Raw genomic sequence first — 15,136 nt, forward strand, 5'->3', positions numbered from 1 at the left:
GTTAGAGTTAATAGACCACACAGCAAGTAGGTTAGCATTAGAAGTTTAATAGGACACAACTGCAGAAGGTTAGGAGTTAGACGTTAATAGGACACAAAACTGCAAGAAAGGTGTTAGATTATAAGACACAACTGCAGAAAGGTAGGGTTAGAGTTAATAGCGAACAACTGCAGAGGTAGGGTTAGAGTTAATAGCGACACAACTGCAGGTTAGGTAGGGTTAGAGTTAATAGGACACAACTGCCAGAAGTAGGGTTAGAGTGAATAGGACACAACGATTGGTAGCTAGATTAATAGCGACACAACCTTTACAGAAGGTAGGTTAGAGTAATAGACACAACGAGCAGAAGGTAGGTGAGAGTGAATAGGACACAACGATGGTTAGCTAGCAGTTATAGGACCACAAACTGCAGAAGGTAGGGGTTAGGAGTTAATAGGACACAACTGCAGAAGGTAGGGTTAGAGTTATAGGACACAACTGCAGAAGGTAGGTTTAGAATTAATAGCGACACAACTGCAGAAGGTAGGGTTAAGAGTTAAAAATAGGACACAACTGCAGGAAGTAGGGTTTAGAGTTAATAGGACACAACTTCAGAAGTAGGGTTAGGAGTTAATAGGACACAACTGCAGAAGGTAGGCGTTAGAGTTAATAGGACACAACGATGGTAGCTAGAGTTAATAGGACAAAACGGCAGTATGTTAGATTTAGAGTTAAGGGAGGACACAACGGCAGTAGGGAGTGTAGTAGGACAACAAACAGCAGTAGGTAGTGTGTAGCGACACAACAGAGTAGGTCAGGTTAGAGTACGTATGACACAACGCCAGTAGGTAGGTGTAATAGGACAACAACGCCAGTAGTAGGTGTGAATAGGACACAACGCCCAGTAGTAGGTGTATTAGGACACACTACAGTAGGTAGGTGTAATAGGACACAACAGCAGTAGGTAGTGTAAGTAGACACAACGCCCAGTAGGAGTGTAATACGACACAACAGCAAGTAGCGTAGGTGTAATAGACACAACGCCAGTAGGTAGGTGTAGGAGTAGTAGGACAACAAAAACGCCCCAGTAGGTAGGCGTTAGAGTTAGTAGGACACAATGCCAGTAGGTGGTGTAATAGGACACAACAGCAGTAGGTAGCGTGTAATAGGACACAAACGCCAGTAGGTAGGGTGTAATAGGGACACAACGCCAAGTAGGTAGGGTTAAGGTTATTAGGACACAACGCCAGTAGGTAGGGTTAGAGTTAGTAGAACACAATTGCCAGTAGTAGGTGTAATAGGACACAACGCCAGTAGCTAGGTGTTTAATTAGGACCACACCGCCAGTAGGTAGGTGTAATAGCGACACAACGCCAGTAGTAGGTGTAAATAGGACAAACACCGCCAGTAGGTAGTGTAATAGGACACAACGCCAGTTAGGAGGTGTAATAGGGACACAACAACAGTAGGTAGGTGTAATAGGACACCAACGCCAGTGGGTAGGTTATAGGACACAACGGCCAGTGGGTGGTGTAATTAGCGACACAACGCCAGGTAGCAGCGTGAATAATAGACACAACGCCAGTAGTAGGTGTAAGGGAGGAACAACGCCAGAGGTAGCGGTTAGAGTTAGTAGGCACAACGCCATAGGTAGGGTTAAAGTTAGTAGGACACAACGCCAGGTAAAGTAGCGTGTTAATAGGACACAACAACATGTAGGTAGGTGTAATAGGACACAACGGCAGTAGGTAGGTGTAATAGGACACACCGCCAGTAGGTAGGTGTAATAGGACACAAACGCCAGACATTTAACATTTAAGTCATTTAGCAGACGCTCTTATCCAAGCACTTACAAAATGTGGAGTAGGTAGTGTAATAGGACACAACGGCAGTAGTAGGTGTATAGGACACACGGCCAGTAGGTAGTGCTAATAGGACACACCGCCAGTAGGTAGGTATAGTTAGTAGGGACACAACGCCAGTAGGTAGGTGTAATAGGACAACAACGCCAGTAGGTAAGTTGTAATAGGTACACAACGCCAGTAGGGCAGGTGTTAATAGGACACCAACGCCAGTGGGTAGGTGTAATAGGACACAACGCCAGTAAGGTAGGTGTGTAATAGGACACAACGCCAGTTAGGTAGGTGTAAATAGGACACAACGCCAGTAGTAGGTGTAATAGGACACAACGCATGTAGGTAGTGTTAGAGGTAGTAGGACACAACGCCAGTAGGTTAAAGGTGTAAATAAGGAAACACAACGCAGTAGGTAGGTGTAGAGTTAGTAGACACAAACGCCAGTAGTAGTGTAATAGGACACAACGCCAGTAGTAGGTGTAAATAGGACACAAACGCCCAGTTAGCGTAGGTGTAAGGACACAACGCCAAGTGGGTAGAGTGTGTTGTTAATAGGACACAACGCCAGAGTAGTGTAATAGGACACAACGCCAGGAGGTAGGTTAAAGGACACAACAACAGTAGGTAGGGTTAATAGGACACAACCACCAGTAGGTGAGGGTTAGGAGAGTTAGTAGGACACAACGCCCAGTAGTAGGTGTAATTAGGGACACAAACGCCAGTAGGTAGGTGAATAGGACCAACAACGCCAGTAGATATAGGGTTAGAGTTAGTAGGACACAACGCCAGTAGGTAAGTGTAATAGGACACAACGCCAGTAGGTAGGTGTAATAGGACACAACGCCAGTAGGTAGGGTTAATAGGACACAACGTCCTGAGATATTGATGATCGCAGCGCTACGGTTGCCAGCTGACATCCCACCAGATTTATCTCGTCTTCCCTGTGATTGAAACTGGCAACACTCCATTTATTAACCTGCCTTTAACACAGGGTAGAATACTCACACACACAACAGAGACCAAACACACACCTGCTTTGCTGCAGTCCACGCTGAAGATGTTCTTCTGGTCGATGAAACCCTTTGATAGACCGAGCCCCTTGGCTGTCACACAGCTGGCGTCCGATTGGCTGGGAGCTCCCTGGTGGGAAGAGCTAACCTGGCGAGTCACGGGGTCGACCATGACACTGGACGTCTCGTGGTTACTATGGCTACTGACCAGCTTGGAGCCTGGAGGAGAGAGACAGAGGTTAGAGTGAGGCTTGATGTTCTTTTCCCTGACATCTCCATTGTTCATACACGTGTACAGCCTGGCGTGTGTGTCCAGGTCCCTCACCAGTGATCTTAGCCTTGAAGGGGGATCCTACGATGTGGTAAGGTCCTCCGTATCTGATGGAGATCAAGTAGTTTCCTGGAGCCATGGGGGCGTAGGTCACCTTGTAACCCTCCGGACACTCAACACAGTCCATCTTCACCTTGGAGGGGCCGTCGATGGTCACCGCCAGTGCCCCGGGGCCCGCCTTACTGGTGTTAACCACGAACTCACAGGCTGTACCTGCAGAGGGAGTTATACATAACTACAGATGAGAACACATCAGACCCAGGTGTCAAATCATTTGAGCTTTGCTTTAGTATGCCTGGAGTGTCAGACAGGCAGGGCTAGTCATTTTGAAACTTATTATATTGGCTTATTGAGCCAGCTAAGCTCAAACAGGCACAGATAAATGATTTGAAACCCAGGGTTATAACACCCTCCTCCTCCTCGTCAATCGTACCAGTGGTTCCTCCCTCTAATCCAGCTCCGTATGCGGTCACCATGCCTGGGTCTCCAGCCTGTCCCGTCTCCCCGACCCTGATCTTGAAGGGACTGCCGGGGATGTGACTGCCGTTGAACTTCACATCGATCAGATACAGACCGTTCTCTCTGGGAATGAATCGGACAGCATACTTATCTAGAGAGAGAGAGATTTTACTGTTTAGTAGTGTAACGTAGTAGTACTGTGTATTGGTGTAGTAGTAGAGTAATGTAGTAGTATTGTGCAGTAGTAGTAGTAGTATTATTGTGTAGTAGTATTATTATTGTGGCGCAGTGTATACTAGTATCGTGTAATAGTCGTGTAAATTGTGTAGTATTGTTTAATGTAGTATTAGTGTGTAGCGTATTAGTATTGTGTAGTAAAAATCTGTCGTCCTGCCCCTGAGCAAGGCAGTTCAGCGCCCGGGGAACAGTGGGTTAAGACACGGATGTTGATTAAGGCAGTCCCCCGCACCGCTCTGATTCAGAGGGGTTAAATGAGGAAGACACATCTGTTGTCTGACTAGGTATCCCCCTTTCCCTATTGAATAGTAATATCAGTGTAGGAGTACCGTGCAGTATTATTGTGTAGTAGTAGTAGTAGTGTGTTAGTATTGAGTAGTAGTAGTTACCTTGGTCTAGCTCAGTAACACAGTGTATTATAGTAAGGTATAGTGTGGTATATTGAAGTATTGCGTAGTATATTGTGTGGTATATTGTAGTATTGAGTAGTAGTAGTAGTAGTAGTTACCTTGGTCTAGCTCAGTAACACAGGGTATTATAGTATTGTATAGTATATTGTGGTAGTAGTTACCTTGGTCTAGCTCAGTAACAGGTAGTATCTGTATTGTGTAGTTATTGTAGGTATGTGTGGAGTACGTCTACCCTGGTCTAGCTCAGTAACACAGTGTATGATAGTATGTGAGTATAGTATTGGTGGTAGTAGTTACCCTGGTCTAGCTCAGTAACACAGTGTTAGTATAAGTGTGTAGTATATTGTAGTATTGTGTGGTAGGTTACCTGGTCTAGCCAGTAACACAGTGTAAGTGTAGTATATATGTAGTATTGTGTGGTAGTAGTTACCCTGGTCAAGCTCAGTAACACAGTGTAGTATAGTATTGTGTAGTATATTGTAGTATGGTGTGTAGTAGTATCCTGGTCTAGCTCAGTAACAGTGTAGTATAGTATTTGTAGTATATTGTAGTATTGTGTGTAGTGAGTTACCCTGGTCTTTAGCTCAGTAACAGTGTAGTATAGTATTGTGTAGTATATTGTAGTATTGTGTGGTAGTAGTTACCCTGGTCTAGCTCAGTAACACAGCAGCCCTCCAGGGCTCCGGAGGGTGAGTGAACTTTAGCGTCGATCTGTCCCTTCGCTCCGTTCAGGCTCACAGCAAAGGATGCTGGGTGATTGACCTTCAACCCGGACTCCTGCTCAGATATATAACTCACAACTCAACACCACAACGACGCACGTCAATCAGTCAACACTATCACAGGTCAATCAGTCAACACTATAAACTGCAACACATGCTCAATATAATAACACTCAAACGTACCTGGAGGCAGCTAACAGGGGTAAAGAGGAGAGTCAGAGAGGTGAAGAACAGGACAGAAAAGAGTGTGTGTGTGTGTGGATGACAGAAACTGGCCCATTGTAACCTCTTTAACCCTTTAGTGCCTGGTGGATGATGGGAAGGAAGTAGGAGGAAGGGGACTGTTGTGAGCCTTTAGAACGAGGCACGAGAAACACACGGTCCTTTAGTTTCCCACAAACCCTTGCACTTCCCAACAACAGCAGCAGCACGACCTGACCTCTGACCCTCTGACTAATGACTGACCTATTGTTCTTCAAAACAAAAACCTAGGAAGATGTTCAGAAATTGCTGTGCCTACACACACACACCATCCCGTAAAACACTAGCTACACAATATCCCCCCACAGGCTGTTGCTGCTGCGTTGTGGGTAGTGTAGTCCTGGGTGTGGGTGTGTGTCTCCGAGCCTCACCTGAAGACTGGCAACAGTGAGTCGTCTGGCGTCATCAGAGGGCGACGCCACGGGAACCACGAAGGGACTGTCAGGGATGTGCTCCTCGTTGAAACGGATAGACACCTCATAGTCTCCTGCAACACACGTGTAACAGGCATCACTGTGCTGACTAACTGTGTAGCTTCCTTCCACAAGCCCTTACCGGTACTCGATGGCGGATCCTCGGCCTCACAGGTGACCGTCTGCTTGACAACATCTTAGCAAATTACGCTATAGAAAACGTACCAATTCAATAGCGCGAGTGGAGACATGTCAAGCTGGGAAGTGAACTTCGTTACACACACACACACCTCTTCTTAATAAGAAAGCTAATGTTGATGATAATGCCTATAAATGAGGACGATTATCACCAGGTGGTTAGATAGTCGTTACCATTCTCAACACACCTGACTCCTGGACCATGTAGGATACTCCACTGGATCCGTCCTTGCGGTCCTCGAAGGTGATCTCTGCTTTACTGGGCCCCTCCACCGCGATGCTGAGACCCCCTGCACCCGCCTCCCGCGTCCAGATACTGAACTCAGCTACACACACACACACGGATCAGCACACACACACACGGATCAGCACACACACACACACGGATCAGCACACACAATGTCAATGTGTGATCCTCACAGTATAGTAACCCCAACACACACGTACCTGGTACTCCAGCCTCTGCCCTCTCCAGCCCGGGCCCCCCAGCGCGGACCTTGTGAGCCCCTCCTTCTCCCAGGGGCCCCACAGTGAACTGGAAGGGGCTGCCGGGCACGTGGACGCCCGCGTACTTCACACACACTGTGTGCACGCCGGTCTCCGTGGGAACAAAGCGGATGCAGTAGGTGTTGTTCTCTCCCTCCATGATGTCAGCTTCCTGGACCTGACCAGACGGACTGGTCACCTGGGCCACCATGTCTGCTATGCTGATCTCTGTTAACACACACACACAGGGTTAACAGCTTCCTGGACCTGACAGACTGGTCACCTGGGCCACCATGTCTACTGATCTGATCAGCATCTCCTGGATGGTAGAGAGGGTACCTGGGATCTTGAGGCTGAGGTCACACTGGCTGCCCACGTTAGCAACAGATGCTGCTCTCTTCTTCCTGGTGATACTCTCCTTCATCCTCCCTTCTCCCGTCACCTTCACCGTGAACGCACTCCCTACACACACACACACACACATTATTCAAACAATATTTCTTATATTATCATTTAAAAATATATATTTTAAATCGAGGATGTCAAGAAACAAGTGAAGTACCTGGTACGTGTTGGTCGGCGAACTTGATGTTGATGATGTAGTTTCCTGGTTCAGTAGGGCAGTAGCTGACCTTACAGGTCCCGTCCTCCTGGTCCTCAGTGTTAATGTCCACCTTACTGGGGCCCTCGATGGACAGACTCAGACCCCCATAGCCTGCAGCAAATCACAAACTTCATTTAAAATGCTTTCCAAAAATCACAACATACTTAGAGTACTTTTTACATCCACATCTTTATTTTTGATGTAAAAGGCATTTTATAGAATGATTCAGACACAGTTTGCGATTTCACCAGACAGAGAGCCCAAAGCCCGGCGTCTCCAGGCAGAGAGCCCAAAGCCCGGCGTCTCCAGGCAGAGAGCCCAAAGCCCGGCGTCTCCAGGCAGAGCTTGTGTTTCTAAAAGAACAAGTATTTTTGTAGCCTTTGTTCATGTTTTCAGAGCTCCCATATTGCACAACAACGATAAGGAAGTGAATCACTGGTGGTGTAAGTTTCTCAAAGTGAAATCGCCAAAAAATAACAAATAAAAAAAAGTGTCTGGACCCCTCTATGTCATGCCATTTACATCAAGGAGATTTGGTTGTAAAAAAGCTAAGTTGACCTTTAAAGTTAAATTATAAAAATAAAAGGCAATAAAAAGAGATGAATAAAATTCCAAAATCACCTGACCCTACACAGACCTGCTTCGCCTGATCCTACACAGACCCTCACCGACCTGCTCCTACACAGACCCTCACTGACCTGCTTCGCCTGATCCTACACAGACACTCACTGACKTGCTTCGCCTGATCCTACACAGACCCTCACTGACCTGCTTCGCCTGATCCTACACAGACACTCACTGACCTGCTTCGCGTGTGTCGATGATGAACTCAGCAGGTTCAAAGGTTTTGGCCTCACTGAGACCCTGGCCAGTCACTCGCACCCGGCTGGCGTCGCCAATCTCTGATTGGCTGATCATCACGGCGATGGGGCTGCTGGGAATATGGCGTCCGTTCTTCTTGATGTTCACCAGGTGCTCCCCGATCTCCTTGGGAACAAACGAGATGCCTGACGGACAATGACAGGTTAGAGGAGCTTCTGAGAATCACAATCTGTCTGTAGACTACAATGATTTGTAACGTCGGGTATAGTTCTACTCTCATGGCTGAGGCAACTCCAGGCATTTTGAAATTTGTCAAATGAAAAATGATAGTCGATAGTCTGCTTCTGCTCAACACTGACCAACGTGTCCGTTGCGGAGCATCTTGAGGTGGCAGGGTTCCTCTCGGCCGGAGGGAGTGGTCAGAGAGGCTGTCAGCTGACTCAGGTCCAGCTCTCCAATGTCCAATGGGATGTCAGCAGCAGAGCCCACCTTCAGATGGGACATCCTCATAATTCTATCACCTAGGAGACAGAAGAGAAATTAATGATTCTATAGCTAAGCCATCCTTCAGATGACTCCTTCATAAGTTCTTAATCCACCTATTGAACAGTAGAGAATATTATATTGATGCTAGTAGCAAGCCACCTTTCAGATGGACATCCTCATAGAGTCCATCGACCTAGGAGAAGAGAAATATATATGGGATCTAGCAGAGCCACCTTCAGATCCGGACATCCCACCTCTTCGCAGGACACACCATCCTACACTTCTTGCCCTCTTTTACCTGTGTAAACAAACCCCAGCGAGCTCAATGCCATACAACTCTCCTTCCTTGGCCCCATATTGCTCTAAATACAAGGTTAAATACTTATGCATGCTTCCTTCACCTTACGCGCCCGCACCGCCCGCCCTGTCCAACATCTACTACTCGACGGCTTCTGACTTAGAATAGTGTGACAACTTTACAAATACCAGGTTGTCGGTTAGACTTAAAAACTCTCCCTTTTCCAGACCTCACATCAAACATCTCCATAAATCCCAAAGTCAAATCTAGAATTGCTTCCATTCCGCAAACAATAGCATCCCTTTCATCTGTCCAGAACATAACCCTTTGTAAAAACTGACCATCCTACAATCCTCGACTTCTTGATCAATTTACAAAATAAGCCTCCAAAACCCTACTCAATACATTGGATGCCAGTCTATCACAGTCCATCCTTTTGGTCAACCAAAGCCCCATTATAACTCTACACCACTCGACCTTACAACTCTCGTTGGCTGGCCCTCCGCTATCATACTCGTCCGCCAAACCCATCTGGTCCAGTCATCTATCAAGACCCTGCTAGGTATAAGTCCCCTCTCTTATTCTTCAAGCTCCGCTGGTATACCATAGCACATTCATACCTGTTCACGCAGCTCACAGCAGTATATCTCTCTTAGTCAACCCCCAAAAACCTATATTCGTTCCTTGGACGCCTTCCTTCCAGTTCTCTGCTGCACATGACTGGAACGAACTACAAAAACTCTTGAACTGGATTAAACACTTATCTCCCCACTAGCCTTTAAGGCACCAGCTGTCTAAGGCAGCTCATAGATTACGCAACTGTACATAGTCCCATCTATATTTAGGACCCAACAACTAACTTCCTGTACCTACTGTTTTTATTTATTATATTTTGCTCCTTTTGCACTCGGCCATTATTTCTGTCCTCTAGTTTGCGGCTTTCCTCACTGCAAACCAACCATTCGTGTTTTAGTTTATTTTAACTTGCTGTTTTATCACTTCGCCTCCATGGCCTTTTAATTTTATACATATATTTTTTCGCTTCACCTCCTCTTTTATCTCACCCTCACTTGCACATTTATATAGACTATTTATTTTCACTGTTATTCATTGACTATATTGTTGTTTTACACTCGCATGGTAGCTATGTGTGTTATGTGTCGGAACTGCTTTTGCTTTTATTTGCCATGGTCGCAATTGAAATGAGAACTTGTTCCTAATTGCCTCTTGGTTAACATAAAGTTAAATTAAATAAATAAAATATTAAATAGAGTCATCACCTAGGAGACAGAGAGAATATTATTATGGGATGTCAGTAGCAGAGCCACCTTCAGATGGGACATCCTCATAGAGTCATCACCTAGGAGACAGAGGTCCATTGTTTTTCACTAAAGTCACCCTTTTTCACATTAACATGTAAAATAGTGTTACCTGTGATGCGGGCTGAGAAGGGGCTGCCTGGGATGTGTTTGTCATTGTATTTGACCAGGATGCTGTAGTCTCCAGGTAGAACAGGCAGGTAGGATACAGAACACGTTCCATCCTGGTTATCCACACAGCTGATGTCGGCTTTAGAAGGACCCTCGATGGCCAGCGACAGACCACCTACACAGGAGTGAGAGAAGTTAGAAAATACACCTTCCTAATTTGGACCCAGTTTGCCCTCAGAACAGCCTCAATTCATCAGGGACTCTACCGGGTGTTGAGAACGTGTTCCACAGGTGTTCTGGCCCATTTTGACTCCAATGCTTCCCACAGTTGTATCAAGTTGGCTGGTGGACCATTCTTGATACACACAGGAAACTGTTGAGCTTGAAAAACCCAGCAGCATTGCAGTTCTTGACAAACTCAAACCGGTGCGCCTGGCACCTACTACTATACCCCAGTTGAAAAGGTACTTAAATATTTTGTCTGGTCTATTCACCCTCAATGGCACACATACACAACCCATGTCTCAATACTATTTAACCTGTTCCTAATATTTTGTTCACTCAGTGTACATACATTACACACATCAACTCGGTGTGTGTGTGTGTGTGTGTGTGTAAACCAACACTGCACATTAAATTTTTCATATACGGAACAAAAATATAAACATGCAACAATTTAAAAGATTTGAGTTACAGTTAATGAGGAAATCAGTCAATTGAAATAAATTAGGCCCTAATCTATGACTTTCACACAACTGGGAATACAGATATGCATCTGTTGGTCACAGATACCTTTAAATAAAAGATAGGGACGTGGATCAGAAACCCAGTCAGTATCTGGTGTGACCACCATTTGACTCATGCAGCGCGACACATCTCCTTCACATCGAGTTGATCAGGCTGTTGATTGTGGAATGTTGTCCGACTCCTCTTCAATGGCCGTGTGAAGTTGCTAGAAATCGGCGGGAACTGAAACACGCCATCGTGCACATGGATCCAGAGCATCCCAAACATGCTCAATGGGTGACATGTCTGGTGGGTATGCAGTCCATGGAAGAACTGGGACATTTTCAGCTTCCAGGAATTGTGTACAGATCCTTGCGACATGGGGCCGTGCATTATTATGCCGAAACGTGATGGCGGCAGATGAATGGCTGGACAATGGGCCTCAGGATCGCCGTCAAGGATCTCCATCCTTGTCCGTAGCTTATGCCTGCCCATACCATAGCCCCACCATGGGGCACACTGTTCACAACGTTGACATTAGCAAACCACTCGCCGTACACATGGAATGCGGTTGTGAGGCCGTTTGGACGTACTGACAAATTCTCTAAAATGATGTTGGAGGCGGCTTATGGTAGAGATATGAACATGAAATTCTCTGGCAACAGCTATGGTGGACATTCCTGCAGTCAGCATGCCAATTGCACGCTCCCTCAAAACATCTGTGGCATTGTGTTTTGTGACAACTGCACATTTTAGAGTGGCATTTCATTGTCCCCAGCACAAGGTGCACCTGTGTAATGATCATGCTGTTTAATCAGCTTCTTGATATGCCACACCTGTCAGGTGGATGGATTATCTTGGTAAAGAAGAAATGCTCACTAACAGGGATGAAAACACATTAGAGAGAAACTAGGTTTTTGTGCGTATGGAACATTTCTGGAACATGAAACATGGGACCAACAATTTACATGTTGTGTTTATATTGTTGTTCAGTATAGATCATTATGATGGATGGTGATGGATCGATAATGCATTATGGATGGTGATGGATCGATAATGCACGATGGATGGTGATGGATCTATAATGCATGATGGATAGTGATGGATCTATAATGCATGATGGATAGTGATGGATCTATAATGCATATGGATAGTGATGGATCTATCATGATGGATTGCATGATGGATAGTGAATATGGATCGATAATGCATGATGGATAGTGATGGATCTATAAATGCATGATGGATAGTGATGGATTCTATAATAATCATTATGGATAGTGGATGGATCGATAATGGCATGATGGATAGTGATGGATCTATAATTTAACTACTAATTGCCCTACCCTCTCCTGTAATGCATGATGGATAGTGATGGATCTATAATTGAACTACTAATTGCCTACCCCTCCTGTAATACATTATGGATGGTGATGGATCTATAATTGAACTACTAATTGCCCTACCCTCTCCTGCGTCCTTGGTGTTGACGGTGAACATAGCAGGTTTGTTGACGGTCCCGTGGATCAGCCCCGGTCCGTACGCACTGACGTTCCCGCTGTTCACATAGTCCACATAGAACTGGAGGGGACTACCTGTTACGGAGAGAGGAGAGAGAGAGAAGAGATGCGGGACAAGAGAGGAGAGATGTAGGGACAAGAGAGGAGAGAGAAGGAGAGATGTAGGGACAAGAGAGAGGATAGAGAAGGAGAGATGTAGGGACAAGAGAGAGGATAGAGAAGGAGAGAGAGAGAAGAGGATAGAGAAGGAGAGAGAGAGAGAGAGGATAGAGAAGGAGAGAGAGAGAGAGAGAGAGGAGGAGAGATGTAGGGACAAGAGAGAGGATAGAGAAGGAGAGAGAGAGAGGAGGAGAGATGTAGGGACAAGAGAGGATAGAGGGGAGAGAGAAGGAGAGAAAAAGAGAGGAGAGATGCAGGGACAAGAGAGGATAGAGAAGCAGAGAGAGGAGAGATGCAGGGATGAGAGAGAGAGGAGAGAGGAGAGAGAAGGAGAGAAAGAGAGGAGAGATGCAGGGACATGAGAGGATAGAGAAGCAGAGAGGAGAGAGAAGGAGAGAGAGGAGAGAGAGGAGAGATGCAGGGATGAGAGAGAGGATAGAGAAGGAGGGGAGAGAGAGATGCAGGGATGAGAGAGAGGAGAGAGAGAGATGCAGGGATGAGAGCGAGAGATCAGCTCTACACAGGAGAGTCAGTACATCCAGAAGCCACCAACACTATGAATACTCCCAGGAGAGGTTCTTGGCCAGTCAACAGACCTAAATATTCTGAAATATCTTCATCTTGTCCAGAAATATAGACTAGAAAGTGGAAACATATTTAGGTTTATCTTTCTAAATGAAGATGTGACTGTTTATCAGAGTTAGAGGTCGTTCGTACCAGGGATGTGTATCCCGTCGTATTTGATGTCCATCTCGTGCAGGCCGGCCTCAGTCGGAGCGTATTTAACCGTTACTGTCCCATCCTTATTGTCTGTGATGTCCGGCTTGGCTGTRTTACCTGACGGCATGCGCACGTCTCCTAGGGGAGGAAACAGTAGTTGAACAGGCAAGGTACCTCAGGCTTTCAGTATGTGAGGTGATACGTCCATTAGTGGAATTTCATCTAACGGTTAAGGGCGGTGACGTCTAATGGTTAAGGATGATGATGTCCTGCCTGGCGGCAACAGTACGGCGTGTGTACCTGTGATCTCTCCTTTTTGGATGGTGAAGGGGATAACCAAGTCAAACGGCCGGAGGCCCGCCACATCCAAACCATTCATTCCCATTGGCCGGTCTGTTGCCTAGGAGACAGAGGTCAAAGAATCTGAGGTTAGGAGGGGGAGGGACTAAGGTATGGGTGTAGGAAGGGTGAGAACTGAGGTACGGGGTAAGAAGGACGTATGGGGTAAGAAGGATGAGGACTGAGGTACGGTGTTGGGTGAGGGACACTATTGAGTGAGAGACACTATTGAGTGAGGGACAAAGGGACACTATTGAGTGAGGGACAAAGGGACACTATTGTGTGAGGGACAAAGGGACACAATTGAGTGAGGGACAAAGGGACACAATTGAGTGAGGGACAAAGGGACACTATTGAGTGAGGGACTGTATTGGGTACGGAGGTGGTGGAGAGTGGTTCAGGATGTTGAGGAGGGTTGAGTTATTGGGGGGGGGGGGGCGATGAGACCAAACACAGCAGAATAGAATGTAGCTGAAATGAAAAGACGATAGGGACCAAACACCAAAACATGAAGTATGACATGATTACGATGACGACGATGATGATTATGTTGATGAAGATGAAACCACCGACACTGTGAGAGAAAGACATCATGACAGAAGCAGCAGCCAGACAAGACGTAAAGAGACACGGCGGCCATTTTGTCAAATGTGGAGCCACATTGATGATTCACAAAATGGCTGCTTTTCCCCCCTGTGTGGAGAGAGTGGAGTGGAGAGACCAGTACCCAGGGCTGTTGACTGTAGTACTGTGGTAGTTGTTGCTGTTGGAGCTGATCTGAGGGGGCTCCTTCCAATGCCTGGGGGGGTGGAATAAAAAATAAGTTATTTTGTCAAACTGTTCCACAACGTTCAGATAGACTCTAGACTGACGGAACTCTGTGTCTCCGGACTGTCCAATGAGAATCTGCTGTAGAAGGAGGGAGGGGCCAAGATCATTAACCAATCAAGACTCACACCTGCAAAAACGCTCTCAACCACGTGTGCATATCTGTAGGTGACTGTACATACCGTGACCAGGAAGGGGCTGTTGGGGATGAGTTCCCCTCCAAAGCGAATGCAGATACAGTAATCTCCAGGCTGGGGGGCGGTGTAGAAGATATCAAAGGTTCCATCCTCGTTCTCCACCACGTCTACATCTAACTCCACCCCTTCTGGGGTACACACACTGCACGTCACCTAGAGAGGAGAGGGGGGGTAGAGAGAGGAGAGGGGGGGGTAGAGAGAGAGGAGCAGAGAGAGAGGGGGTAGAGAGTTACAGCCACACTAAGATGCCTCCCTCCTACTGCCCACGCCTCCCTCCTACTGCCCACGTGCAGATAAAGTCTAATCAAACACCTCTCCATCATTACCTTTCCTTTCCCAGCAGCCTTTGCATCCACGGTAATGACAGTCTGCTCTCCGATCTGGATGGTTGGACCCACACCGGCTCCTGAGAGACAGATGAAGGGATGAAGAGAAACGGTCACACAGGAAGTCTGACCCTCCCTCCAAGTCATCCATGCATCCTCTCCACAAAAGCCCTATTCTTTATAGAGTGCACTAGATAGGGAATAGGATGTCATTTCAGACACATGTTATTACTATCAGCAGCATACAACATCCAGCCTCCATATCAACTCCATTACCCACAATGTCATTCACCATGCCAACTAGTACTACAGGTAAACT

At 46.4% G+C, this 15,136-nt stretch overlaps 1 protein-coding gene across 1 annotated transcript in view; it reads right to left on the minus strand.

Annotated features, from left to right (window-relative positions):
* flna (filamin A, alpha (actin binding protein 280)) overlaps positions 1-15,136 on the minus strand; it is an 84,346-nt gene that overhangs the window by 3,938 nt on the left and 65,272 nt on the right. Inside the window, 18 exon segments of the mRNA XM_070439600.1 lie at positions 2,867-3,064; positions 3,171-3,389; positions 3,610-3,786; positions 4,927-5,059; positions 5,637-5,752; positions 6,065-6,202; positions 6,324-6,590; positions 6,702-6,824; positions 6,925-7,077; positions 7,770-7,973; positions 8,148-8,309; positions 10,004-10,177; positions 12,195-12,323; positions 13,125-13,265; positions 13,428-13,527; positions 14,194-14,265; positions 14,477-14,644; positions 14,818-14,897. Of these exon segments, the coding sequence (XP_070295701.1) occupies positions 2,867-3,064; positions 3,171-3,389; positions 3,610-3,786; positions 4,927-5,059; positions 5,637-5,752; positions 6,065-6,202; positions 6,324-6,590; positions 6,702-6,824; positions 6,925-7,077; positions 7,770-7,973; positions 8,148-8,309; positions 10,004-10,177; positions 12,195-12,323; positions 13,125-13,265; positions 13,428-13,527; positions 14,194-14,265; positions 14,477-14,644; positions 14,818-14,897 (2,754 nt within the window).

The sequence above is a fragment of the Salvelinus sp. IW2-2015 genome, unplaced genomic scaffold (genome assembly GCF_002910315.2).
Source record: "Salvelinus sp. IW2-2015 unplaced genomic scaffold, ASM291031v2 Un_scaffold1796, whole genome shotgun sequence".
Taxonomy (NCBI): Eukaryota; Metazoa; Chordata; class Actinopteri; order Salmoniformes; family Salmonidae; genus Salvelinus; species Salvelinus sp. IW2-2015.